Source organism: Zonotrichia leucophrys, unplaced genomic scaffold (assembly GCF_028769735.1).
Source record: "Zonotrichia leucophrys gambelii isolate GWCS_2022_RI unplaced genomic scaffold, RI_Zleu_2.0 Scaffold_38_522144, whole genome shotgun sequence".
Classification (NCBI taxonomy): domain Eukaryota; kingdom Metazoa; phylum Chordata; class Aves; order Passeriformes; family Passerellidae; genus Zonotrichia; species Zonotrichia leucophrys.
The window spans coordinates 193,227-219,245 of NW_026992243.1; the positions used below are offsets into that span (position 1 = coordinate 193,227).

At 49.2% G+C, this 26,019-nt stretch overlaps 1 protein-coding gene across 2 annotated transcripts; it reads right to left on the reverse strand.

Moving 5' to 3' along the window:
• Window positions 1-1,343: 1,343 nt before the first annotated feature.
• Window positions 1,344-25,142, reverse strand: LOC135460389 (atypical kinase COQ8B, mitochondrial-like). 2 transcript variants are annotated; one of them, XM_064737201.1, is made up of 13 exons: window positions 24,932-25,142; window positions 22,570-22,636; window positions 21,733-21,810; window positions 21,179-21,277; window positions 19,738-19,823; window positions 17,441-17,581; window positions 16,657-16,738; window positions 14,499-14,592; window positions 10,451-10,592; window positions 8,366-8,473; window positions 7,340-7,405; window positions 6,379-6,465; window positions 1,344-4,635 (listed from the first exon to the last, which is right to left on the reverse strand). In XM_064737201.1, exons 1-13 carry the CDS (start codon window positions 25,058-25,060, stop codon window positions 4,321-4,323), a joined length of 1,494 nt encoding a protein of 497 aa, XP_064593271.1. In that variant the 5' UTR covers window positions 25,061-25,142; the 3' UTR covers window positions 1,344-4,320. The 2 variants fall into 2 exon arrangements, with proteins under 2 accessions (XP_064593271.1, XP_064593272.1); XM_064737202.1 differs by lacking the exons at window positions 22,570-22,636; window positions 24,932-25,142 and adding an exon at window positions 22,311-22,323.
• Between the last annotated feature and the right edge of the window lie 877 nt (window positions 25,143-26,019).

Sequence of the window (26,019 nt, forward strand, 5' to 3'; positions counted from 1 at the left end):
AGGGCCCCGGCCCCCGTCCCCGTGTCAGGCTCTGGGGTCGATCTCGTGGAACATCCTCTGGGGGAGGCTGCGGGGCCGGGGGCGGGGGGACCCGGGGGGACAGGGGGGGACCCTGCTGTGCACGAGCAGGGTTGGACTGCTCTGGGGGGAGCTGTGAGGGGGGCCGGGGCAGAGTGACCTCCCCAGGGACCTCACACTGCCCCTGTGATGTCACACAGCCCCGGTGATGTCATACAGCACCTGTGACGTCACACTGCCCATGTGATGTCACACTGACTCTGTGATGTCACAGAGCCAGCTGTGATGTCACACTACCCCTGTGATATCACATGGCCCCTTGACATCACACATCATTCTCTGTGATGTCACACTGCCCTGTGATGTCACACATCCATCTGTGATGTCACACTGCAATCTGTGATGTCATACAGACACTGTGATGTCACACACTCACCTCTGTGATGTCACACTGGCCCTGTGATTTCACACAGCCATCTGTGATGTCACAGCCCATGCTGGGATGTCACGAATCCCCCTTGTGATGTCACAGAGCCAATGCTGGCATATCACTCTGTGATGTCATACAGCTGCCTCCTGGGATGTCTCAGAAGACACTGTGATGTCACAAACTCACCCAGTGATGTCACTGCATGTTCTCTGATGTCACAGACTGTTCTGTGATGTCACTCAGACACCCAGTGATGTCACAACCCATTCTCTGATACCACAGTGCCACCCTTCATGATGGCAGTCTGGTCTATGATGTCACATCCTACCCTATCATGTCACAGCCACCTCTGTGATGTCATAATCTCCTCCGTGATGTCACACAATCCTCTCTGTGATGTCATACTGCCACTCTGTAATGTCCCTGCACACATTTTTACCTCACAGCCCACTCCATGACATCATACAGCCATGCCATGATGTCACAGCCTGCACTGACATGTCACAGAATCCCCTTTATGATGCCATAGCTGCTCAGTGACCTCACACAACCCACTCTGTGCTGTCACACAGCCCCTTGCTGACATCACAGCTGCTCTGTGCCTCTGTGACACAGCCACAGAGGAGCTGCTGTGACACAGCCCCCTCAGGGCCATCCCACAGCCCCTGCCAGTGCTGAGCCCCTGTGAGCTCTGTCTGTGCCCTGCTGGTGTCCCTGAGGGGCCCTGGCAGTGCCCCAGCCCTGCTGGGCTGTGCACAGGAGCTGCTCCTGGCCAGAGCTGTCTCTCTGCAGCGCTGCCCTTGCCAGGAGCTGCCTCTGGGCCAGGAGCCCAGCCCAGCCCAGCTCAGCAGCACAGACACAGCACAGGGACTTCAATGAGCCTCTGGGGCTTTGGTGCTCTTTGCATCAGACCCAGTCTCTCAGAGCGTGTTTACAAAACTTCTCAAGAACTCAAAATTCAATTGAAACACTGAATTTGCTAGAAGATTTAATGGGTCTCACTGAGGGACAGGACTGAGAAAGTGTCCCCAGGTTCCAGTTAGAGCAGAACCCTGGAGGCAGCGATGACAGGTGGGGACAAACAAGACAAAGGTGTCTCTGGTGCTGAGCAAAGCTGGCTGGGTTTGAGGAATGCAAAGGGCCAAGGCCTCAGCTCCAGCCCCTGGCCAGGAAGATCCTGTCCCTCCCTCCTTGCTCAGGGCTCTTCCCGGGATGGGCACTGGCATGTGGGGATGTGCAATGCCAAAGGCAGGAGCATGGGGCGGCCCCTGCCAGGCTGCTGAGCAGGGACAAGGAGGCAATGAGGCCCCAGCCCTGCAAGGGTCACTTGTCTCCTGCTCCTGCCTCAGGCCCAGCAGCCATGGCCAAAGTGCTGCCCAAGGTGGCTCTGGCAGGGCTGTCTTGCAGCTGCTGCCCATCCCTGTGCCCTGTGCAGCCCAGGCTGTCCCACGGTGTCCCTGCCCTGCGCCTCTGTCCCTGCAGGCTGTCGGCATCCCCCGGCTGCCCCACCTGGCTGGGCCCTTCCTTTGCTGACAGCTCTGCCTCCTGCCTGCCTCTGCCTGCCCACACAGAGCCTGGGGCTGCTCCAGGCTCCTGCTGGGGATGTGCTGCACCACAGCCCTGCCCTGCCAGGGAAATTCCTTTCTCCTGGTGCCAGTCTGGGCCCCCCCAGCTGCCCTTGGCATTAATTCTTTCTTTCTCTGGCTGTTTTCCACTATGGCAAAAGGATCCACCATCCCTGAAATCTCCCTTTAAACACTCTCATGGCTCTGCTCCACTGTCCTCAGTCTCCACCCCACTGAGCACAGAGTTCCTTTGTCCCTGTACAGTGCTCATGTGCCCAAGGCCTCCAAACCCCTCGTTGGGACATCCAGAGGGGAATGGCCTTGCAGCAGAAAGTGCCCAGAGAGCCCAGAGCCAAAGAGTCTCTCCCCTGCAGGCACTGCTGCTCCAGTGCATTGAAACATTTCCAGTGCTGGCGTGGGCTGATGGCTGTTCCTCATCCCACCCAAAAGAAGCTGATGGTTGGATATTGTCGGAGAATTTCTCTCAAGTTGAGCCTGGCAGGGGGTTCTTGACAGGGAGAAGCTGCTACAATAAATACCCTGATGCCTCCCCCAGGCTCTGTGTGTTTCAACGCTCTTGGCCTTTCTTGATGCTTCTCAAATGCAAAGAAATTCCTGGGGCAGCAGCAGGATTTGCCTCTCACCAGAAAATACTGTTACATCAGTTGGTTTTCCAGTCCATCCAGCTCTTACAGTGGCTATCCTGGCATCTGTCCAAACCCTAAAGATGTTCATATCCCCAAAGGGTGACACAGGGTTGTTCCTGTTGTTCAGACCTGGAAGACTTTGAGGTTTACAAACAGAAGGGGGAGTAATTGCAAGGTGCTGTACTGTATTTATAGTGGTCTTTTAAGCAATACAATTACAGATGCACCATGATAGGAAAATAACTGCTGCAGGAAAAATTCCTCAGGATACCTGATTATTCTCAAGATCTACTGCTGCCACTGAGTAGGGAAAGACGAACAACAAGCCATGTCTGAATAACAACAGATTAATGTTGTGCTCTCTTCCTGAGTCTGCTCCCAAAAGATCTGGGATTGACAAAGAGAAAGGAATTTTAAGAGCTGTTTTGGTAATTTCAGAGAAAGTTTAAAAGGGAGAAGGGACTGGGATGATGAGGAGGCTGTCATTACCTATCCTTCTCAGCGCTGTCTATTGGAGCAAACACGAGCCATGTGCCCTGCTGTGTTTAGATGTTCTGAGTCCCTCAGCTGTGAGTTGGGCTCCTGTGCTGTCCTGCCTGCTGCTTGCTGGATGTGCTGGCACAAAGAGCTTGGGCCCTTGATGAAAATGACCACAAATGAGTTCCTTGGGATTTACTGGGCTCACAGTAAAAGGGATCAAATTCAGGTTTGATCTAGAAAATGCTTCTTCCCTGTCAGGATGGTGAAGTCCTGGCTTCACAGATTGCTCAGTAAAGCCAAGTAAATAAAGTTTCAGAATTCTTCCTTTCTGTCCCATTCCTGTTCCATAAGTTCAGGTTTGGTTTTCAGAGTGCCACCTTCTCAGCTGGTTGCCGTTTGTGTCCTGCTTTCTCTCCTGCCTTCCTTTGTCTGCTCCTTTTCCCTTCCAGGGTCTCTCTTTACCTGTGGCAGCTCCCAGCCAAAGACCCTCCCCTGATTTTTTTTTCCTTCACCATTCAGGTGCTCAAACAGCTCTGGATGAAGTTCTGGAGGCTGGCAGTGAAATGTCTTTGTAAGATCTTGCTCTGTTTGTGTCTTGGCCCGTTCAGAATTTGACCTTGAAGGGCAGGAGCGTCTTTTCCGTGCTGGCAGTGGAATTGCAGCCCATGGCAGTGTGTGCCAGAGATGTCAGAGGGCGATTGCTGAGGCTGCCAGGGCGCTGCTCCTGCCGTGCCAGCCAGGGGAGCTGTGCAGGGCAGGGTCAGGCTGCAGCAGCTGGCTGGGCTCCCCGAGCAGGCAGCAAAGGCGGCTTTGCTGCACATTCTGCAGCTGGGAGCAGAGGGAAGAAGGGCAGGGAGTCCCTGACAGAATCCTGAAATGCCTGTGGCTGGAAGGAACCTGCCCATGGTTCCATCCAGGCTTAAGGTGCCATGAGGGAGAGAGGCCTCTGCCCCAGGGAAGGCACAAATGAGACCATAGGAGAACAAAACCAGATTGTTTTGTTCACGGATTCTATTGAACAAGAAATGGGAGCTCGGGAGATCGAAGTGCGAACGAGGTCTTGGAGAGAGAGCGCTCAGGAGATGATCAGTTGGAGTTGGAAGCAGGTACTTTTTAAGGTCCTTTCCTGCGCTCTGGGATTCTTGAAGACGTGACCCCATTTTTGGGTTCCAGTCCCCCTTTACTGCTGCTGGCGTTTCCCCGCCGGGTTTTGGGGCGCGCTCTCGGGGTGCCAGTAGGAGCTGTGGAGCTGCAGGAAGAGCTCCCGGCAGCGCACGCGCCCGCCCAGGTGGGCGCAGGCCAGGAAGACGCCGCCCAGCTTGCGGTGCAGGGCATAGCTGGGCTCGGGGGGCGGCCCCAGGCGGCCCCGCAGCATCCGGGGCAGCAGCCCCCGCACCCCCCGCGCCGTGCCCTGAGCCCCGAAATCGAACGGCTGCGAACCCCAAAAAGGCTCCCCCAGCAGCAGAACGGCCTGCAGGTGCAGGGACTCCATGGCCTGGGGAAGAAACAAAATTTGGGTCAGGAGGGACGGGAAAATTTGGGGGGGAGAGATAAAAAATTGGGGGGGAAGAACCCCAAAATTGGGGTGAGAGAGACCAAAATTGGGGTGAGGAATCCCTAAATTGGGGGAAACCCCAAAATTAGTGGTGAGGAACCCAAACATTTGGGATGAGGAACTCCAAAACTGGGAAACAAAACCTCAAAATTGGGGGGTGAGAGAACCCAAGATTTGGGGTGAAAAGGAAACCCAAAATTTGGGGTGAGAGAGACAAAAATTGGGGTGAGAAAGCCCAAAACTGGGGTGAGGAACCCCTACATTGGGGGATACCCCAAAATTAGGGTGAGGAACCCAAACATTTGGGATGAGGAACTCCAAAACTGGGGAACAAAACCCCAAAATTGGGGGGTGAGAGTACCCAAGATTTGGGGTGAAAAGGAAACCCAAAATTTGGGGGAAGGAACCCCAAAATTGGGGGGGTGCAAAACCCCAAAATTGGGACAAGAGAAATCCCAAAATTGGGGCAAGAGAGTCCAAAATCGGGAGGGCAAAACCCCAAAATTAGGGGGGGTGAGGAAACCAAAAATTGGAGGGGAAACCCCAAAATTAGGGTGTTGGGACTGTGAATGTTTGGGGGTGAAGAACCCCAAAACCGGGGGGCAAAACCCCAAAATTTGGGGTGAGAGAGACCAAAATTGGGGTGGGGAACCCCTAAATTGGGGCAAACCCCAAAATTAGATAAGAGAAATCCTAAAATTGGGGTGAGAATGCCCAAAACTGGGGTGAGGAAGGAGCTGAAATTGGGAGATCCCAAAACTGGGGCAGAACCCTGAAACTGAGGTGAGAAAGCCCAAAACTGGAGTGAGAAACCCCAAATTGGAGTGGAAAACCCCAAAATTGGGGTGACAAGACCAAAATTGGAAAACCCCAAAATTCGGGGTGGAAGGGACTCAAATTGAGGTCACAGAGAACCAAAACATGGAAAGACCCCAAAACTGGGGGTGAAGACAGAACCCCAAAATTACGGAAGGAAAAAGCACCAAAACTGGGGGGTTTTGATCCCAAAATTGGGGTGAAAGTGGCCTAAAATTGGGGTTTTGGCTGCAAAATTGTGCAAAACCGGCCTCAAAATTGGGGTTCTTTTAAAGTGGTCTCAAAAAAACTGTTTTTCTTTCCCCCCCCCCAAATTCAGGGGGTTTGCCCCAAAACTGGGGAACAGAAGAAGCCCAAAACTGGGGTGAAAAGGGCCCCAAAATCAGTTTTTTTCTCCAAAATGTGGTCTCAAAATTGGGGGGTTTTGCCCCAGAATTGGGGTGAAAGGGGCTTAAAAATTGGGGAGTTTGCCCCCAAATTCAGAGGGTTTTGCCCCAAAACTTTTTTTTTGCCCCAAAATGGAGCAAGGAAAAAGGACCAATTTGGGAGAAATAAGCCCCAAAATTGGGGCTTTTCCCTCCAAATTTGGAGAGTATTGGCCCCAAAATTGGGGTGAAAGGGGCTCAAAAATTGAGGGGTTTTGCCCCAAAATTAGGGTGATAATTGAAGTTTTGGTCCCAAAATTGGGGGGTTTGGCCCCAAAATTGTTTTTTTTTTTTGGCCCAGAATTGGGGAAGTTAAAAGGCCTAAGATTTGAGATTTTTGCCCCAAAATTTGGGAAACTAGAAGGCCCAAAACTGGAGGGTTTTTACCCCAAAATCTGAGGGGGTTTTGCCCCAAAATTTTGGGATTTTTGCCCGTTCTCACCGGGGACTCGAAGCCCGTCAGGAATTTCAGCTCCCGGGATTTGCTCAGGATTTTCTCCTTGTCCCTGTCAGCCGCAGCCCGAATCACCTAGAACCCCAAAATTCTGATTTGTTACCCAAATTTCTGGCATTTACACAATTTCCAGATTTTATTTCTGGGTTTTTTCCATCAAAATCCCCTCAAAATCCTCATAAAATCCCCCAAAATCCCCCAAAATTCCCTGTTTTTCCCATTTTCCCTACTTTGTTTTCCCCATTTTCCCCAGTTTTTCTCCCATTATTTCCCCTTTTTTTTCCATTTTGCGCCATTTTTTCCCATTTTACCCATACTTTTCCCCATTATTCACATTTTTCCCATTTTTAAAAAATTTTTACTGTTTTTCCTGTTTTATCCCATTTTCCACTTTTCCCCATTTTTTCCCATTTTTCTATTATTTTTTCCCATTTTCCCCCCATTTTTCTCCCATTTTATTCCCATTTTTCCCAATTTTTCTCAAATTTTGCCAATTTCTTCCCATTTCTCCCCATTTTATTCCATTTTCCTGTTTTCCCCCACTTTCCCCCATTTTCCCCTTTCTTCCCATTTTTCCTGTTTTTTCCCATTCTTTTCCCATTTTCCCCCTTTTTCCAATTTTTTCCCATTTTTCTCCCATTTTCCGCTTTCTTTCCCATTTCTTCCTGGGTTTTGCCCAATTTTTCCTCATTTTTTCCCATTCTTTTCCAATTGTTCCCATTTTCCCTTAATTTTCCCCCATTTTTTCATTTTTATTTTTTCCCATTTTCCCCAATGTTTTTACTTTTATTTTTTCCCATTTTCCCCCTTTCTTCCCCTTTTTCCCCTATTTTTCCCACTTTTTAAATGTTTTTAATTTTCCAGGGTTTTTTTTCCCCATTTCCCCCCATTTTTTCTCTTTTTTTCTTATTTTTCCCATTTTCCCCTCTTTTTCCCCATTTTTCCCCACCTCGATGTAGAGATCGGTGAATTCCTTCTCGAAGCTCCGGCACGCCCCGAAATCCAACAGCGTCACCTGGGGGACAAAAACACCAAAAATCCAAATAAATCCCCAAAAATACCCCAAAAAATTCCCAAATTTGGGGGATGGGGAGGTGGTTGGGCTCTCCTAAAAAAATCCCCCAAAAATTTGTCCCAAATCCTAAAAAACAAACAAACAAAAAAATCCTGAAAAAAATTCCAAAAATGCCTAAAAATTCCCCCCCCCCCAAAAAATCCTAAAAAAATCCTCCCAAAATCCTCAAAAAAATACAAAAAAAAAAACCTCAAAAAACCCCCTCCAAAAGTCCTTGAAAAAATCCTCAAAAATATCCCCGAAAATTCTTTAAAAAAACCTGCAAAGTCGCAAAAAAATCCTCAAGAAAATCCCCAAAAATCCTCAAAAAATACCCAAAAAATCCTGGAAAAATTGTCAAAAAAAAAAAAAATTCCAAAACAATCCCCCAAAAGTCCTGAAAAAAATAACAACAACAAAAAAAATCTTGAAAACAAAAACCCCCAAAAATCCTGGAAAAAGGTCCCCAAAAAATCCTGAGAAATTGTCCAAAAAATCTCCACAAAATTCTCAAGAAATTCCAAAAAATTCCTGGAAAAATAAAAAAAATCCTGAAAAAATCCCCAAAAAATCCTCCAAAATCCCCAAAATAGTCCTCAAAAAATGCCCAAAAAAGTCCTCAAAAAATCCCCAAAATTCTTTTTAAAAATCCCCCAAAACCCTGAAGAAAAATCCCAGGAAATCCTGAAAAAATAAAAAAATACCCCAAAAATCCTCAAAAATCCTAAAAAATCACAAAAAAAAAAAAAAGTCCTCAAAAAATCCTGGGAGAAAAATCCCCAAAAATCCTGAAAAATTCCCCCAAAATCCTGGACAAAAATCCCCTTGAAATCCCATTTAATTCCCCTAAAACCTCCCCAAATCCCCCTAAAATCCCACAAAATTCCCGAAATTGGCCAAAATTCTGATTTTTTTGCTCACTTTGTGCGTCTCGGGGTCGTAGAGGAAATTGGCCCAGTTGGGGTCGGTTTGCATGAAGCGGAACTGGAAAAGCTCCTGGAGGCAGAGCCGGAGCAGCTCCGTGCAGATCTGGGCGGGAAAGGGTTAAATTCGGGCGGGAAAGGGTTAAATCTGGGGAGCAGGGGCATTAAAAGCCCAAAAAACCTGAAAAAAATCCCAAAACTATGAAAATTCTGTTTAAAAACCACCAAAAAATGCAGTAGAAATGCCACAAAATCCCCCAAAATTTCTCAAAAGTTCCTATAAAACCTTCACAAAAATCCCCCCCAAAATCCCTCAAAATAAAAAAAATTCCCAAAAATTCCCATAAAACCTCCACAAAATCCCCCCAAACAAACCCTCAAAACTTCCCCCAAAATCCCCCCCTAAAAATCCCCAATCTCCCCAAATCCCAAATTCTCCCAAATCCCCCAAAAAATCCCCAAATTCTCCTCATTCCCACCCAATAAACCCTAAAAATCCCCAAAAATCCCCCAAATTCCCCATAAAAATGCCTCCAATTCCCTCCAAATTCTCCCAATTCCCCAAAAAGTCCCTAACAAACCCAAAATCCCCCCTAAAATCCCCAAAATTTCCCAGTTCTCCCAAAAATTCCCCCAGAAAATCCCAGATCCCCACAAATCCCCCAAACTCCCCAAATCCCTCCAAAATCCCCTGAAAAAATCCCTAAATCCCCCAAAATCCCCCAAACACCCCAATACCCCTAAAGCTCCCCCCAAAATCCCCTCCCAAAAATTCCCCCAATCTCCCCAAAATCCCCCCAAATTCCCTCCCCTAAAATCCCCCTAAAAAAAACTCCAATTCCCCCCAAAATCCTCAACCCCCCAAATCATCCCAAAAAATTCCCCCAAAAATCCCAAATAATTCTTCCAAAATCCCCCCAAACCCCCCCACAAATCCCCCCGAAATACCAAAAATCGCCCCAAAATCCCCTAAAAAATCCCCAAATTACTCCCAAATCCCTCTAAAAATCCCAATTTCTCCCCCAAATGCCCCCAATTTCCGCTGCGCCCCCGCCCGGTCCTGCTGCTCCTGGGGGAGGCTCCGGCACCGCCCAAAGACCCCAAAATCCCCCCAAAAAATCCCCCCAAACATTCCCCCAAGCCCCCAAATCTCTAAAAATCTCCCCCAAATCCCCTCTAAAAATCCCCCAGAAAATCCCCCAAATCCTCCCCAATCCCCAAAATTCACTCCCAAATGCCCCCAAATCCCCTCAAAATCCCCCAAATATTCCAAAAAAACCCCCCAAATACTTCCCAAAATCCCCCCAAAAAAATCCCAACCCCCCCCCGTAAAAATCCCTCAAACCCCACAAAAATCCCCCCAAAAAATCTCCAAAACTCCCCCTAAAAATCCCAAAATCTCCCTGCAAAATACCGAAAATCCCAAACCCCACAAAATCCCCAAATCCCCTCAGTTTTGGTGCCCCTCGTCCCCACCTGCTCTCTGCTCTCCTGGGGGAGGCTCTGGCACCACCCAACGACCCCAAAATTCCCCCAAATCTCCCCTAAAATCACCCCCAAACCCCCCAAAAATCCCTCCAAATTCCCCCTAAATCCACCCCCAAAATCTCCTAAAAATCGCCCCCTGAAAATCCCCAAATGCCCCCAAAACCCCAAACCCCGCCCAAAATCCCCCAAATCCCCAAACATCCCCAAATCCCCCCAAATCCCCAAACCCCACACAAATCTACCCAACAGTCCCCCAAAAAACCCAAATCCCCCCAAATCCCCTCAACCTCCCCAAAAAACTCCCAATAAATCCCCTTAAAAACCCCAAAACCCCCCAAAATCCACAAAATCCCCCCAACCCCGTCCAAACCCCCCAAAAATCCCCCTAAAAATCCAAGATCCACCCCCCCGCAAATACCAAAAATCGCCCCAAAATCCGCCTAAAAATCACAAAAAATCCCTCCAAAATCCCCTAAAACCCACCCAATATCCCGCCAAAACCCCCTAAAGAACCCCAAAGCCCCCCCAAAAAACCTCAAAACCCCCAAAAACCCCAAAAAACCCCAAAACCCCCCAAAACCCCCCCAGACCGCACCTGGTCCCGCCGCTCCTGGGGGAGGCCCCGGCAGCGCTCCAGGGCCCCGCCCCGCCCCCACTCGGTGCAGAGCACGCGGCGCGCGCTGAGCGCGGGAACCACGGCGGGCACGCGGAAAAAGCGATCGGGGCCCAGCAGCGCCCTGGGGAAACCAAAATCACCGAAACGGCCGAAACCCCGGAAAAACCACCCAGAAACGGCCCCAAAGGCGCAAAAATCCCTCGCAGGAAAAGGGGTCGGAGCTCTGGAGAGACCGGCGGCAACCCCAGACACACCAAAATCCCGAAACATTCCGAGTGGAAACCCCAAAAATCTCGAAAAAATTACATAAAATTCGGCCGAAACCCCGAGAAAATCCACCCAGAAACGGCCCCAAAAGTGCAAAAATCCCTCGCAGGAAAAGGGGTCGGAACTGAGCAGGGACCTGGGAACATCCCAAAAAATACCGAAAATTTCAAGTGAAAATCCCCAAAATCCCATGAAACTGGCAAAAAAACCAAAAAAAAAAACCAAAAAAAACAAAAAAAAACCAAAAAAAAAAACCCCCCCAAAAAAATCCACCCAGAAATGGCCCAAAAGTGCAAAAATCCCACCCAGAAAAAGGGGTCGGAACCAAGAGCAGGGACATGGAACAATCCCAAAACCTCCAAAATCCCGAAAAATCTCACAAAATTCCACGAAAACCCCCCAAAAATTCACGCAGAAACTGCAAAACTCTCCCCAAAAAGCCCTCCCAGAAAAACCCATCAGAACTCAGGAGAGACCTGGGACAATCCCAAAAACCCCAAAATCCCCAAAATTCCAAGTGAAAAATCCAAAAAATGTCAGAAAAATTCCATCAAATCTGGCCGAAACCCCAAGAAAACCCACCCAGAAATGGCCCAAAAGTGCAAAAATCCCTCCCAGGAAAAGGGGTCGGAGCTCAGGTGGGACCTGGAACAATCCCAAAAGCCCCAAAATCCCGAAAAATCCCCAAAAAATCCCACAAAATTCCATGAAAACCCCCAAAAAATCCACCCAGAAACTGCGAAAATCGCCCCAAAAAGCCCTCCCAGAAAAACCGATCGGAACTCAGGAGAGACCTGGGACAATCCCAAAAACCCCAAAATCTCCAAAAATTCCAAGTGAAAGATCCGAAATTCTCGATAAAATTCCATCAAATCCAGCCAAAACCCTGAGAAAATCCACCCAGAAATGGCCCGAAAGTGCAAAAATCCCTCCCAGAAAAAGGGGTCGGAACCGAGCAGGGACCTGGAACAATCCCAAAACCCCCAAAATCCCAAAAAATCCCCAAAACAATCCCACAAAATTCCACGAAAACCCCCAAAAAAATCCACCCAGAAACTGTGAAAATTGCCCCAAAAGCCCTCCTGGAAGAAGGACTTGGAACGGAGCAGGGATCAGGGAGCATCCCAAAAATCCCAAACCCCAAAAAAATCCGAAACTCAAATCCCAAAAACTCCACAAACCCCAAAAATCAAAAAAAACTCCCAAAAAATCAACCCAGAAATGGCCCAAAAGTGCAAAAATCACCCCAAAAACCCCTCCCAGAAAAAGGGGCTGGAACTCAGGAGAGACCTGGAAAATCCCAAAAATCCCAAATCATCCCAAAAATTCCGAGTGAAAATCCGGGGAAAAAAAACCCCAAAAAATCAAGAAAACCCCCCAAAGATCCACCCAGAAATGACCCCAAAAGTGCAGAAATCGTCCCAAAAATCCAACTTGGAAAAAGTTGTTGGAATTCAGGAGGGATCAGGAAAATCCCAAAAATCCCAAATCCCAAAAAATTTTGAAAATTCCAAGCGAAAATCCCGAAAAATCCACCCAGAAACGGCCCAAAAATGGCAAAAATTGCCCCAAAAACCCCACCCAGAAAGAGGGGTCAGAACTTAGGAAGGACCTGGGAACATCCCAAAAAACCCAAATCCCAAAAAGTCCCAAACCCAAATCTCAAAAATCACCAAAACTTCCATTAAATTCCATGAAAACCCCCCAAAAATCCACCCAGAAATGGCCTAAAAATCCCAAAACTCGCCCCAAAAACCCCACTCAGAAAAAGGGGTCAGAGCCCAGCAGGGATCAGGAACATCCCAAAATCCCAAATCCCAAAAATTCCAAGGAAAAATGAAAAAAAACCCCATAAATCTGGCAAAAAACAAAACAAAACAAAACAAAACAAAACAAAAACCAAAAAATCCACCCAGAAACTGCAGAAATCACCCCAAAAACCCTCCCAGAAAAAGGGGTCGGAACTCAGAAGGGACCTGAGAACATCCCAAAAATCCCAAAAACCACCAAGAAAATCCCCAAAACTGCCCCAAAATACCTCCCTAAAGTCCCTCCCTAAATCCCCCTCAAATCCCCTAAACCTGCCCCAAAATCCCCATCAAATGCCCTAAAACTGTCTTAAAAGTGCCCCAAAATCCCCCAAAACTCCCTTAAAACTCCCCTAAAACTGCCCTGAAATCCCCTAAAATCCACCAAAACACACCCCACAACTGCTCGAAAATCCCCTCTAAAATTCCTTTAAATCCCCTAAATCTGCCCCTAAAATGCCCCAAAATCCCCTAAAATCATCCCAAAATCCCCTCTAAAATCCCCCAGATCCCCCAAAATTCCCCTAAAATTCCCAAACTCTGCCTGAAAACCCCATAAAATTCCCCCCAAAAACCCTAAAACTGCCCCAAAAAACACCCCAAAACTCACCCCAGAAATTCCCAAAAAGTCCCCAAAACCCCAACATTCCCCTAAAATCCCCAAATCCCCCCAGATTTCCCCGCACCCCCCGGAATTTCCGGGTGCTCTGGGCCTCCCTCTCGCAGCAGCGCCTGAAATCCCCAAAATTCCCTAAACTGCCCCAAAAGTGTCCTAAAACTGCCCCTAAATCCCCTAAAACTGCTCCTAAACCCCCCCAAATTCCCCTAAAACTGCCCTAAAAATGCCTTCAACCTGCCCCAAAATCCCCCATAAAATTCCCCCAAAATGCCCCCAAAGTCCCCTAAAACTGCCCCAAATCCCCCCTAAAATTCCCTCAAAATTCCCCAAAATGCCCCCAATGTTCCTCTCCTAAACCTGACCCCAAATCCTCAAAAACCCCTAAAATCCTCCTAAAAGCCCCCAAAACTGCCCCAAAACTGCCCCAAAATCCCCTAAAGCTGCCCCAAAATCCCCCAGAATTCCCCCTAAAATTCCCTCCAAAATCTCCTATAAATTCCCCTAAAATCCCCAAAAACTGCCCCAAAATTCCCTCGAAAACTCCCAAAACTCCCCCAAAAACTTCCCCAAAAAACCCCAAAACCCCAAAAGAATCCCAAAAATCCCAAAAAGCCCCAAATTTGCCCAAACTGAGCGGAATTTCCGTGTGCTCTGGGCCTCCCTCACGCAGTCGCGCTCCAGCTCCCGCAGCAGCGCCTGAAATCCCCTAAATGCCCTAAAATCACCCCAAATCCCCTCTAAAATCCCCCTAAACCTGCCCTGAAAGTGCCCCAAAATCCCCTGAAATCCTCCTAAAAATGCCCCTAAAATCTCCCCAAATCCCCAAAAATTGCTCCTAAGTTTGCCCCTAAAAGCCCCCCGAAATCCCCAAAAGTTGCCCTAAAACTGTTTGAAAACTGCCCCAAAATCACCCCCAAATCCCCTCAACCTGCCCCTAAATCTCCCCCAAAAACTGCCCCAAAACTGCCCCTAAGATCCCCTCTAAAAACCCCAAAATCCCTTTAATATTCCCCTAAAACTGCCCTAAAATCCCCCAAAACCTGCCCTAAAACTGCCCCAAAATCTCCTAAGATCCCCTAAAATTCCCCTAAAGCTGCCCTAAAATCCCCTCAAAAAGCCCCAAAATCCCACCCAAAAATCCCCCCTAAAATTCCCCCAAATCCCCTCAAAATTCCCCTAACGCTGCCTTAAAATCCCCTCAAAAATCCCCTTAAAATCCCCTCAAAAAGCCCCAAAATCCCCAATAACTCCCTCTAAAATCGCCCCAAAAATCGCCCCAAATCCCAAAAAGCCCCAAAAATCCCAAAAAAGCCCCGAATTTGCCCAAACCCACCGGAACTTTTGGGTGCTCTGGGCCTCCCTCTCGTAGTCGCACTCGAGCTCCAGCTCCCTCTGCAGCGCCCGCAGCGCCGGCGCCGCGAACAGGCCTGGGGAGCAACGGCAGTTTGGGGGAATCACGGGAATTTGGGGAAATCATGGGAATTTGGGGATATAAATGATGGGATTTTGGGAAAATAATGGGAATTTGGGGGAATAATGGGATTTTGGGAAAATAATGGGAATTTTGGGAAAATAATGGGAATTTGGGGGAATAATGGGATTTTGGGAAAATAATGGGAATTTTGGGAAAATAATGGGAATTTTGGGAAAATAATGGGAATTTGGGGGAATAATGGGATTTTGGGAAAATAATGGGAATTTTGGGAAAATAATGGGAATTTGGGGGAATAATAGGATTTTGGGGAAAATAAATAATGGGATTTTGGGGAGAAATAATGGGATTTTGGGGGATACAAATAATGGGATTTTGGGGAAATAAATAATGGGATTTTGGGAAAATATAGTGGGAATTTGTGGGGGGGTAAATAGGGATTTTGGGGGAAAATAGTGGGAATTTGGGGAAAATAAATAATGGGATTTTGGGGGATGTAAATAATGGGATTTTAGGAAACAAACAATATGATTTTGGGGAAAAATAATGGGAATTTGGGGAAAATAAATGATGGGATTTTAGGGAAAAAATAACATGATTTGGGGGAAAAATAATGGGATTTAGGGGATAAATAATGGGAATTTTGGGAAAAACAGTGTCATTTTGGGGAATTAAATAATGGGATTTGGGGGAAATAATGGGAATTCTGAGAAAAATAATGGGATTTTGGGGAAAAATAAATAATGGGATTTTGGGGGAAATAATGGGATTTTGGGGAAAATAAATAATGGGGTTTTGGGGGGAAAATAGTGGGGATTTTGGAATAAATAATGGGATTTTGGGGTTTGGGGAATTAAATAATGGGAAGTTGGGGGAAAAATAATGGGATTTTGGGGAAAAATAAATAATGGGATTTTGGGGGGAAATAATGGGAATTTTGGGAAAATAATGGGATTTTGGGGGATGTAAATAATGGGATTTTAGGAAACAAACAATATGATTTTGGGGAAAAATAATGGGAATTTGGGAAAATATAGTGGGAATTTGGGGGATAAATAATGGAAATTTTGGGGGACAAATAATGGGAATTTTGGGGAATTAAATAATGGGATTTGGGGGAAATAATGGGACTCTGAGGGATAATTAATGGGATTTTGGGGAAATAAAATAATTGGGAAATATTTGGGGAAAATAATGGGATTTTTGGGAAAAAAATTGGATTTTGGGGAAAAGGGGGAATTTGGGGAAATAAATAATGGGATTTTGGGAAAATATAGTGGGAATCTGGGGGGGAAAATAGGAATTTTGAGGGTAAATAGTGCCCAATAAATAATGGGATTTCTGGGGGAAATAAAGTTTGGGCATAAATAATGGGATTTGGGGGAGAAAGTGGGGATTTTTGGGGTAATTTTGGGATGATTTCAGGTGACTTGAGGGAATTTGGGGTGATTTTAGGGTGAATTTGGGTTGATTTTGGGGTGACTTGGGGTGATTCTGAGGTGATTTAGGAGTGTTTAAGGTGATTTGGGCCTAATTTTGGGTGATTTGGAGTGATTTTCAGGTGAAATTGGATTGATTTGGGGGTATTTTGGGTGATTTTAGGTGGTTTTGGGCTAATTTTGAGGTGATTTTAGGGTGAATTTGGGTTGATTTTGGGGTGATTTCAGGTGATTTAAGGTAAATATTGGTGGGTTTGGGGTGATTTTTGGTGATTTTGGGTGATTTTAGGGTGAAATTGGATTGATGTGGGGGTATTTTGGGGTATTTAGATGATTTTAGGTGATTTTGAGTGTTTAAGGTAATTTTGGGGTGATTTTGAGGTAATTTTGGGTGGGTTTGGGGTTGATTTGGGGATATTGTGGTGATTTTATGCCATTTTGGATGTTTTAGGTGTTTTTGGGGCTAATTTTAGGGTGATTTGAGGTAATTTGGGGCGATTTTAGGTGCTTTTGGGCTAATTTTGTGGGGGTTTGGGTGATTTTGGGGTGCTTTGGGTGCTTTTGGGGTGTTTTGCAGACTTTTTGGGGTGTTTTTGGGGTGTTTTGGGTGTTTTTGGCACCTTTTGGCAGCCCTGGCGTGAGGCTCAGCAGGGTCAGGAGATTTTCGACGTCGCTGCCGATGCTGCGGGCGATGCCCGGGTACTGCAGGGACACAACCACGGAAATTCCTGCCCAAATCCCACCCAAATTCCCAAAATTCCTGCCCAAATCCCACCCAAATTCCCAAAATTCCAACCCTTGACTCCATGTTCCAGCTTCAATTCCCAAAATTGCAGCCCAAATCCATCAATTTGAGCCTGAAATCCAGCCCAAATTCCCAAATTCCTGCCCGAATTCCCACTCAAATTCCCAAAATTCCAGCCCAAATTCCCAGACTCCCACCAAAATTCCCACCCCAATTCCCAAAATTCTTTCCCAAATTCCAGCCCCAATTCCCCAAATTCCTGACCCAGACTCCCACATTCCCACCTAAATCCCCAAAATTCCAGCCCAAATTCCTATCCCAGAACCCAAATTCCAGCCCAAATCCACAAATTCCAGCCTCAGTTCCTGCCCAAATGCCCAAAATTCGTGTCCCAATTTCCCAGATTCCCACCCAAAAAAATTCCCTAAAAATCCCAAAATTTCCCCAAAAATTTTAAAGCCCCAAAAATTTCCCAAAAATCAAAGAAGAAAAAAAAACCCCTCAAAATGCAAAGAACATTCCCCAAAAATTCCCAACAAAACCCCCAAAATTTCCAAAACATTCCCCCCAAAATGCAGCAAAATTCCAAAAAAAATCCCCAAAATTGCCCAAAAATTCCCAAATTTCCCCAAAATTCCCATTTTTCCCCCGTTTCCCACCTGCACCTTGATGGCCACGGGGGTCCCGCAGCGCAGCCGCCCCCGGTGCACCTGGCCCAGGGAGGCGGCGGCCACCGGAACCTCCTGGAACTCCTGGAGCTGCTCCCGCCAGCCCGGGCCCAGCTCAGCGTCCAGCACGGCCTGGGGAGAGAATTCCCAAAATTCCAAAGAATTCCCAAAAAAATCCCCAAAAAATCCGGATAAAAATGCCCAAAATATGGCAAAATACCCCAAAATCCTATAAAATCCCCAAATCCAACCCTGGAGCGCCCGCAATCCCGGGCCAAGTCTCAGGTCCAGACGGCCTGGGGAGAAATTCCCAAAATCCAAAATCACCAAAAAACCTCCAAAAAAAACTCGGGTAAAAATGCCAAGATCGCATAGTCCAAAAACTTCCTATAAAAATCCCATAATCCCTGAATAACCCAAATCCGGAATTCCTTTCCCGGATCTGAGGGGAAAATCCCAAAAATCCCAAAATCCACAAATCCAAAATATGGAAAATACCAATCCTATCAATCCATAAATCCAATGATTGAGTGACCGACAGCTCCGTATCAGAATCAGGATCCCAAAAAAATCTGGATAAAAATAGCAAAAATATGGGAAAATACCCCAAAATCCTATAAAAACCCCATAAAAACCATATTAAAAAGTCATATAAAAACCCCATAAAAATCCCAAAAATTCCTTAAAATTCTACAAAAATCTCTCCAAAATCCTGTAAAAACCTGAAAACCCCCCAGTCTTCGTTTTTGGGATTTTTTGGGATTTGGGGTCTTGGTTTTTTTGGGTTTTTGGGGTTTGCGGTTTTTGGGGTTTTAGGGGGTTTTGGGATTTTTCTGGATTTTGGGGTTTGGGATTTGGGTTTTTGGGGTTTTGGGATTTGGAGGTGTTTGGGTTTCAGGGTTTTTGGTGTTTGGGTTTTTTGGGGTTTGGGGATTTTTCTGGTTTTGGGGTTTGCATTTTGGGGTTTGTGGTTTTTAGGATTTGGGGTTTTGGGGTGTTTAGGATTTGGGGTTTGGGGTTTTGGGGTCTGGGGCTTTTGAGATTTTTGGGGTTTGTGGTTTTGGTATTTTGTGGGTTTTGGGGGTTTTTGGTTTTTCGAGGGTTTGGGATTTAGGATTTTGGGGTTATTGGGGTTTTGGGATTTTGAGGTTTGAGGTTTTTGGGATTTGGGAGTTTTGGAGATTTTGGGGTTTTGGGATTTGGGGTTTGAGGGTTTTTGGGATTAGGGGTTTTAGGGATTTCGGATTTTGAGGTGTTTGGGGTTTTTGGGGTGTTTGGGATTTGGGGTTTTGGGATTTTGAGGTTTGAGGTTTTTGGGATTTGGGGCTTTTGGAGATTTTGGGGTTTTGGGATTTGGGGTTTGAGGTTTCAGGGTTTGGAAGTTTTTGGGATTTGGGATTTTTGGGATTTCGGATTTAGAGGTGTTTGGGGTTTCATGTTTTTGGGGTTTTTGGTTTTTAGGGTTTGGGATTTGGGGTTTTTGTGTTTGGGGTTGTGAGGGTGTTTGGGATTTAGGATTTGGGATTTTTGGGGTTTGGGATTTTTGGGTTTGGGGTTTTTGAGATTTTTGGGGTTTGGGATTTGGGATTTTGGGCTGTTTTGGGATTTAGGGGTTTGGAGTGTTTGGGATTTGGGGTTTTGGGGATTTGGGTTTTTTGGAGTATTTGGGATTTAGGATTTTGGGTTGTTTTGAGATTTAGGATTTAGGGGTTTGGAGTGTTCCCAAACACATTTGGGTTTTGGGGGTTTTGTGGATTTGGGATTTGAGGTTTTGGGATTTTTGGGTTTATGGTTTTTAAGGTTTGGGGGTTTAGGGTTTTTGTGGGGTTTGGGGTTTTTGGGAATTTTGGAGTTTGGGATTTTAGGATTTTGGGATTTTTGAGATTTGGGGTTTTTAGGGTTTGGGATTTTGGTCTGATTTAGGATTTGTGGCATTTGGGGTTTTGGGGTTTTTGAGGTTTTGGGGATTTAGGATTTTGGGGTGTTTGGGATTTGGGGTGTTTGAGTCTGGGATTTTTGGTGTTTGGGATTTAGGATTTTGGGCTGTCTTGGGATTTTAGGATTTTGGGGTTTGGGATTTCTTGGATTTGGGATTTGGGGTTTTGGGATTTGGAATTTCTTGGATTTGGGATTTGGGGTTTTGGAGATTTTGGGGTGTTTGCGATTCGCGATTTGGGATTATGAGTGTTTGGGGCTGTTTGGGATTTTGGGCTGTTTTGGGATTTGGAGGTTTGGGGTTTGGGATTTTGGGGTTTGGGGTGTTTGGGGTTCGGGGCTGTGTCACTCACCCGGCTCTGCCAGCCCGGCATGGGCTCCGCGCTCTGCCTGAGCCGCGCCAGCAGCGGCTGCAGCTGCGGGGGCAGCACCTCCGCGTCTGCGGGCCAGAGGGGACTCATGGGGATTCATGGGGTTTTATAGGGATTGGGGGGAAAAAGGGGATGGGAGACCCCAAATCCCACCCTGCAGCTGCGGGGGCAGCAACTCCGAGTTTGGGGGATTTTATGGGGTTTTAGGGGATTTCATGGGGTTTTAGGGGATTTTATAGGATTTTAGGGGATTTCGGGATATTAAGGATGGGGAGACCCCAAATCCCCAACACCCAACCCACCAAACCCCGAGCTGCGGGGGCAGCAGCTCTGAGTCTGAGGGATTTTGGGATTTTATGGGGTTTTTAAGGGGATTTCATGGGTTTTATGGGGATATTTTAGGGTTTATGGATTTTAGGGGGATTTGGAATTTAAGAGGGAGAAAATCCAAATCCCACCCCAAACCACCCCAAATCCCACCCTGCAGCTGCGGGGGCAGCAGCTCTGAGTCTGAGGGATTTCGAGGGTTTTATAGGATTTTAGGGGATTTTATGGGGTTTTATGGGGTTTCATGGGATTTTATGGGATTTTAGGGGGGATTTTGGGACATTTAAGGGATGGGAAACTCCAAATCCCACCCCAAATCCCACCCTGCAGCTGCGGGCAGAGATCTCGAGATTTGGGGGATTTAGGGATTGGGTTTTATAGGTTTTAGGGGTTTCGGATTTTAGAGTTTAGGGGGATTTTGGATAAGGATGGGAACTCAATCCCCCAATCCCTGGTGCCAAGGCAAATCGTGGTTTGGGGGGATATTGGGGTTTTTAGGGGTTTTGGGATGGTTTTTTAAGGTTTTGGGGGTATATTGGGTGTATTTTCATGGGGTATTTTGGGAGTAATTTTCTTAGTATTTTAGGGTTATTTTGGGACATTTTTGGGGTATTTTAGGGGTATTTTTGGGGTGTTTGGGGGTAATTTTCTTGTATTTATAAGGGTATTTTTTAAAATTTTTGGGGTGGGTTTGGGGTATTTTGGGGTTATTTTTAGGGTATTTTGGGAGGGTTTTTTGGGTATTTTTGAGGGGATTTTGAGGTATTTTTGGGGTAATTTTTTTTTTTGTACTTTGGGGGTATTTTTGGAGTATTTTTTGTATTTTTGTGGTGGCTTTTTGGGTACTTTTGAGGTATTTTTAGGCTCTCACCTGCTATGCTGAGCAGCTGGCCCACCTTGATGGGTTTTGGGGTATTTTTGGGGATAGTTTTGGGGTATATTGGGGGCATCTTAGAGGCATTTTTCTGCATTTTGAGGGGTATTTTTGGTGTGGTTTTGGGGGGTAGTTTTTGGTATTTTAGGGGTATTTTAGAGGTATTTTTGTGGGTTTTTTTCCATATTTTGGGGGTAGTTTGGGGGTATTTTAGGGTCTCACCTGCCATGCTGAGCAGCTGCCCCACCTTGAGCGCCGCCCCCCGGGCCCGGCTGAGCGCGGCCACCAAACGCTCAGCGCTGCCCTCGGACAGGGCGGGACCTGCGGGACAGAGAGCCCAAAACGGGGACCCTGAAATTGGGGTGGGAATCACAAAAATGGGGAGGGGGAACACAAAATTTGGGATAGGGACCCCAGAACTGGGGTTGGGGACCCCTGAACGGGGAAGGAGACCCCAAATTGGGGTGGGGATCCACAAATTGGGGTGAGGGACCCCCAAATTGGGATGGGGACCCCCAAAATGGGTATGGGAATCCCAGAACTGGGGTGGGAATCCCCAAAACTGGGGATGGAGACCCCCAAACTGGGGGTGGGAGACCCTGAAATTGGGGATGGGGACCCCCAAAATGGGGAGGGGGACCTCCGAAATGGGGCGGGGGGAAATTTGGGATGGGTGAGACCCCAATTGGGTCTGGGGGATTTGGGGAAGATTTGTGGGGGAATTTGGGGGCATCAGACCCCAGTTGGGTCTGGGGTCTCTCGGCTCTCTCACTCACCCTGGGGCCGTTCCTGCCCCCGCAGCCGCGTCCGGGCAGCCTTGGCCAAAGCCCCCAGACCCAATTCCAGAGCCAGACCTGAGGGGGACCCCAAACACTGAGAGACCCCAAAAACGGGAACCCCCCAAAAGCCCCCAGAGCCAGACCTGGGGACACCAATGGGGGACCCCCAAATCCCAGTGACCCCCAGTCCATCCCAGTCCCCCAAATTGCCCATTCCCAGTCCCTTCCTTCCCTCCCAATTCCCTCCCAGTGCTCCCAGTTCCCAAATTCCCCATTCCCAGTCCCCTCCCAGTCCCTCCCAGTTCTCCAGTTTCCCACTCCCAATGCTCCCACTCCCTCCCAATGCTCCCAGTTCCCATTCCCAGTTCCCCCTAATCCCTCCCAGTCCCCTCCCAGTTTCTCCCAGTCCATCCCAGTTCCCCAGTTTCCCATTCCCAGTCGATCCCAGTCCATCCCAGTTCCCTAATTCCTCATTCCAGTCCCACCCAGTGCTCCCAGTTCCCCAATTTCCCTTTCCCAGTTCCCTCCCATTCCCTCCTCATCCCCTCCCAGTCCCTCCCAGTATATCCCAGTACCGGCCATGCTCGCAGCCCGGCTCACTCTCCCCATGGGCACCATCCCAGTGCTCCCAGTCCCTCCCAGTCCCTTCCAGTTCATCCCCAGTCCCTCCCAATTCCTTCCCAGTCCATCCCAGTGCTCCCAGTCCCATTCCCAGTCCCTCCCAGTATATCCCAGTCCATTCCAGTCCCTCCCATTTCCTCCCAGTGCTGTCCATCCCAGTTGCTCCCAGTGCCCCCAGTCCCATTCCCAGTATAACCCAGTATATCCCAGTACCGGCCATGCTCGCAGCCCGGCTCACTCTCCCCACGGGCACCGGGCGCCCCCGGCCCCGCACGGCGACCTTGGGGGGGGGGCACAGAGTGAGAGACCCCCCCAAAAAACCGCAAAATCCGGGACACCCCAAAATCCCGACACCCCACAATATGGGACCCCAAAAAGAGCCGGGACACCCCAAAATCGGGGAAATCCCAAATACCAAGATCCCAAAATTTGGGACACCAAAATCCAGGACCCCCCCAAAAAAGGGGACCGGGACCCCCCCAGATTGGGACCCCCCTAAAATCTGGGCCACCCTAAAATCCGGGAACCCCCAAAATCTGGGATCCCCAAAATCGGGGACACCCAAATCCGGGACCCTCCAAATGAGGAACACCCCAAAATCGGGGACCCCCCAGGTCTGGAACATCCCAAAATTCGGGAACCCCAAAATCTGGAACTCCCAAAAATCTGAGGACACTCCAAAATCGGGGACCCCCCAAAATTTGGGACACCTCAAAATCCGGGATCCCCAAATCTGGGACACCCCAAAATCCGGGACCCCCCAAATACCAAGACCCCAAAATCAGGGACCTCAAATCCAGGACCCCCCAAAATCTCAAAGCTCCAAAATCCAGGACATCCCCAAATCGGGGACACCCCAAAATCGGGGACCTCCAAATCTGGGACATCCCAAAATCTGGGAACTCCCAAAATTCGGGACCCCCAAATCTGGGGGCACCCCCAAAATCTGGGGATCCCCGAAGCTGGGGCGCCCCAAATCAGGAACCCCACATCCCGAACACTCCAAATCCGGGACCCCAAAATCTGGGACCCCCAAAATCTGGGACTCCAAAATCTGGAACCCCGAAAATCTGGGACCCCCCAAGTCCAAGGCCCCTGAACAAAGCCCCACGTCCCCTCTCCAATTACCAGGACTCTGCCAAAACAGAACCAGGACCCCCCCCCAAATACCGGGACCACCCCCCAAATTCTGCTACCCCCCCCCAGTAAAAGGGCCTGGACCCCTCAGAATATCAGGACCCTTCCCCAAAATAGTGGGAACCCCCCCAAATACCGGGACACCCCCTAAAAGAGCTGGGACCCCCCCAAATACTGGGACTCCCTCCAAAAAAGGGCTCGGACCCCCCCCCATAAATACCGGGACCCCCCCCAAATACCGGGACCCTCCCAAATAAAGATCCAGGGCCCCCCAAAATACTGGGACCACCCCCCAAAAAAAGGGGCATGAGCCCCCCAAAATATCGGGACCCCCCAAAATATTGGGACCCCCCAAAATATCGGGACCAGCCCCCAAATTCCGGGACTCCCTCTCAAAAAAAGGGCCGGGACCCCCCCAAAACGATCAGCCCCCTCCCCCAAATCCGAGACCTCCCCAAAAAATTGTCAGGAACCCCCCCAGATACTGGGAACCCCAAAACAGGAGCTGGGACCCCTCCCCAAATACCCGAACCACCCCCCCCCCCCGCAAAAAGCGGCCGGGACCCCCCAAATACCGGGACCATCCCCCAAATTCTGGCACCCCCCCTAAAAAGGGCCAGGATCCCTCAGATACCGGGACCCCCCTCCCCAAAAATGTCCGGGAACGCCCTCCCCAAAATACTGGGGACCCCCCCAAAAGAAAGGACAGGGACCCCCCAAAAGAGCCAGAACTCTCCCCAAAAAAAGGCCCAAGATCCCCCCCAAAAGAAGGGCCAGAACCCCCCCAAATTAATGGAACCATTCCCGAAATTCCGGGACCCCTCCCCAAATAAAGATCAGGGACTGCTCCAAATTCCGGGACTCCCCAAAAAGGGGTCGGGATCTCCCCCGCAAATACTGGGACCCCCCCCCAAAATGGCCGGGACCCTCTCTAAATACCGGGACCACCCCCCAAATTCCAAGACCCCCCAAAAAGGGGCCCCCCAAAATACCGGGACCCTCCCAAAAATATCAGGAGCCCCTCCAAATAGTGGGACCCCCTGCCCCAAAAGGAGCCGGGACCCCTCCTCAAAAAAGTCGGGACCCCCCCCAAATCCCAGGGCCCTCAAATGCCGGGAGCCCCGAAAAAAAAGAGCCAGGACCCCCCCAAAACACCGGGACCACCCCCCAAATTCCGGGACCCACCAAAAAGGGCCGGGACCCCCCGAAATAAAGCCAGGACCCCCCAAATACCGCGACCCCCCCAAAAAAGCGGCCGGGACCCTCCAAAATCCCAGGACCTCCCCCCAAAAATGCCGGGATCCCCCCAAATAGCGGCACCCCCCCCGCCCCCCAAAGTCTCGGGACCTCTCCCAAAAAAGGGCGGGATCCCCCCAAAACCCCGAGAGCCCCCCAAATCCCAGGACCCCCCTAAAAAGGAGCCCCCCAAGTCACTGACCTCATTTTGGGGGGGGTCTCGGCTGGTTTTGGGGGTGTCCCCGTTTTTGGGGGGGTCAGGCCCGAGCCCCCCCAGGGCCCCCCCCGAGCGGTGAAAGGCCCGAGGGGACCCCCGGGACAGGAGGAGCATGGGGGGGGCACCGCGAACTGGGGGGGAAACGGGAATTGGGGGGCAAAGCGGGGAAATTTGGGGGTTCAGGGGGGGCAGGGACAAAATCGGGGGCGTTCAGGGAATTCGGGGGTTCGGGGAGCAAAGGAAATTTGGGGGGCACAGGGGATTGGGGGTTCGGGGGATCACGAGGGGACTCAGGGAACTGAGGGGCGGCTCCGGGACTTGGGGGGCCAAGGGGAATTTGGGGTGATCTCGGGGGATTTTGGGGCTCTCGGGTTGATTTCCGGGGGGCTCAGGAGGGTTCAGGGGGGGATTTTTGGGGTTATTTTGGGGGGGTCTCGGGGTGGGTTAGGGAGGGTCTCGGGGTGGGATTTTGGGGCGTTTTGGGGGATTTGGGGGGTTGCCGGGGTTGGTTAGAGGGGTCTCGGGGTGGGTTTGGGGGGATTTTGGGGGGAGGTTTTGAGGGGATCCCGGGGCGGGTCGGGGTGGGGGGGCAGGAGGAGGTTTTGGGGATATTTTGGGGCGGTTTCAGGGGATTTTGGGGCCCCCGGGGGTCCCCGCTCGGCTCCGTTCCCGCGCTCCCCGCGTGCCCTTGCGCCGCTTCCGGGTCCGAAGGCCCCGCCCCCATCCCCGCCCCTTCCCGTCCGCAGCCAATCTGAGCCGGGCAGCTCGCGAAGACCACGCCCACTGGCGAGGCAGCGCCCCCTGGTGGATCCCGGGGAAAGCGACGGGACCCCTCCCCAAAATGGGGGGTGGAGCCCCCCCAAAACACCAAAATTGCTTAAAACACTCAAAAAAAAAATCTAAAAAACCCAAATATCCCAAAACTCAGAAAATCCACCAAAATCCCCCGAAAAACTAGACAAAAATCACAAAAAAGCCCTTAAAGTTCCATTTTTTTATTTTGGGGAGGGGTCTTCAAGAGTTTTAATTTGGGGAGGGATCTGCAGGGGGTGGAGCCCCCAAAACCCTGCAAA

Coding starts and splice junctions, on each gene's coding strand:
- LOC135460389 (XM_064737201.1), bottom strand. CDS start 25,060: ATGCTCCTCCTGTCCCGGGGGTCCCCTCGGGCCTTTCACCGCTCGGGG. Junction 21,811..22,569: donor CCGGGCTGCGAGCATGGCCG/GTACTGGGATAT, acceptor GGTCCCCCTCAG/GTCTGGCTCTGGAATTGGGT. Junction 19,824..21,178: donor GCAGCTGCTCAGCATGGCAG/GTGAGACCCTAA, acceptor TCTGGCCCGCAG/ACGCGGAGGTGCTGCCCCCG.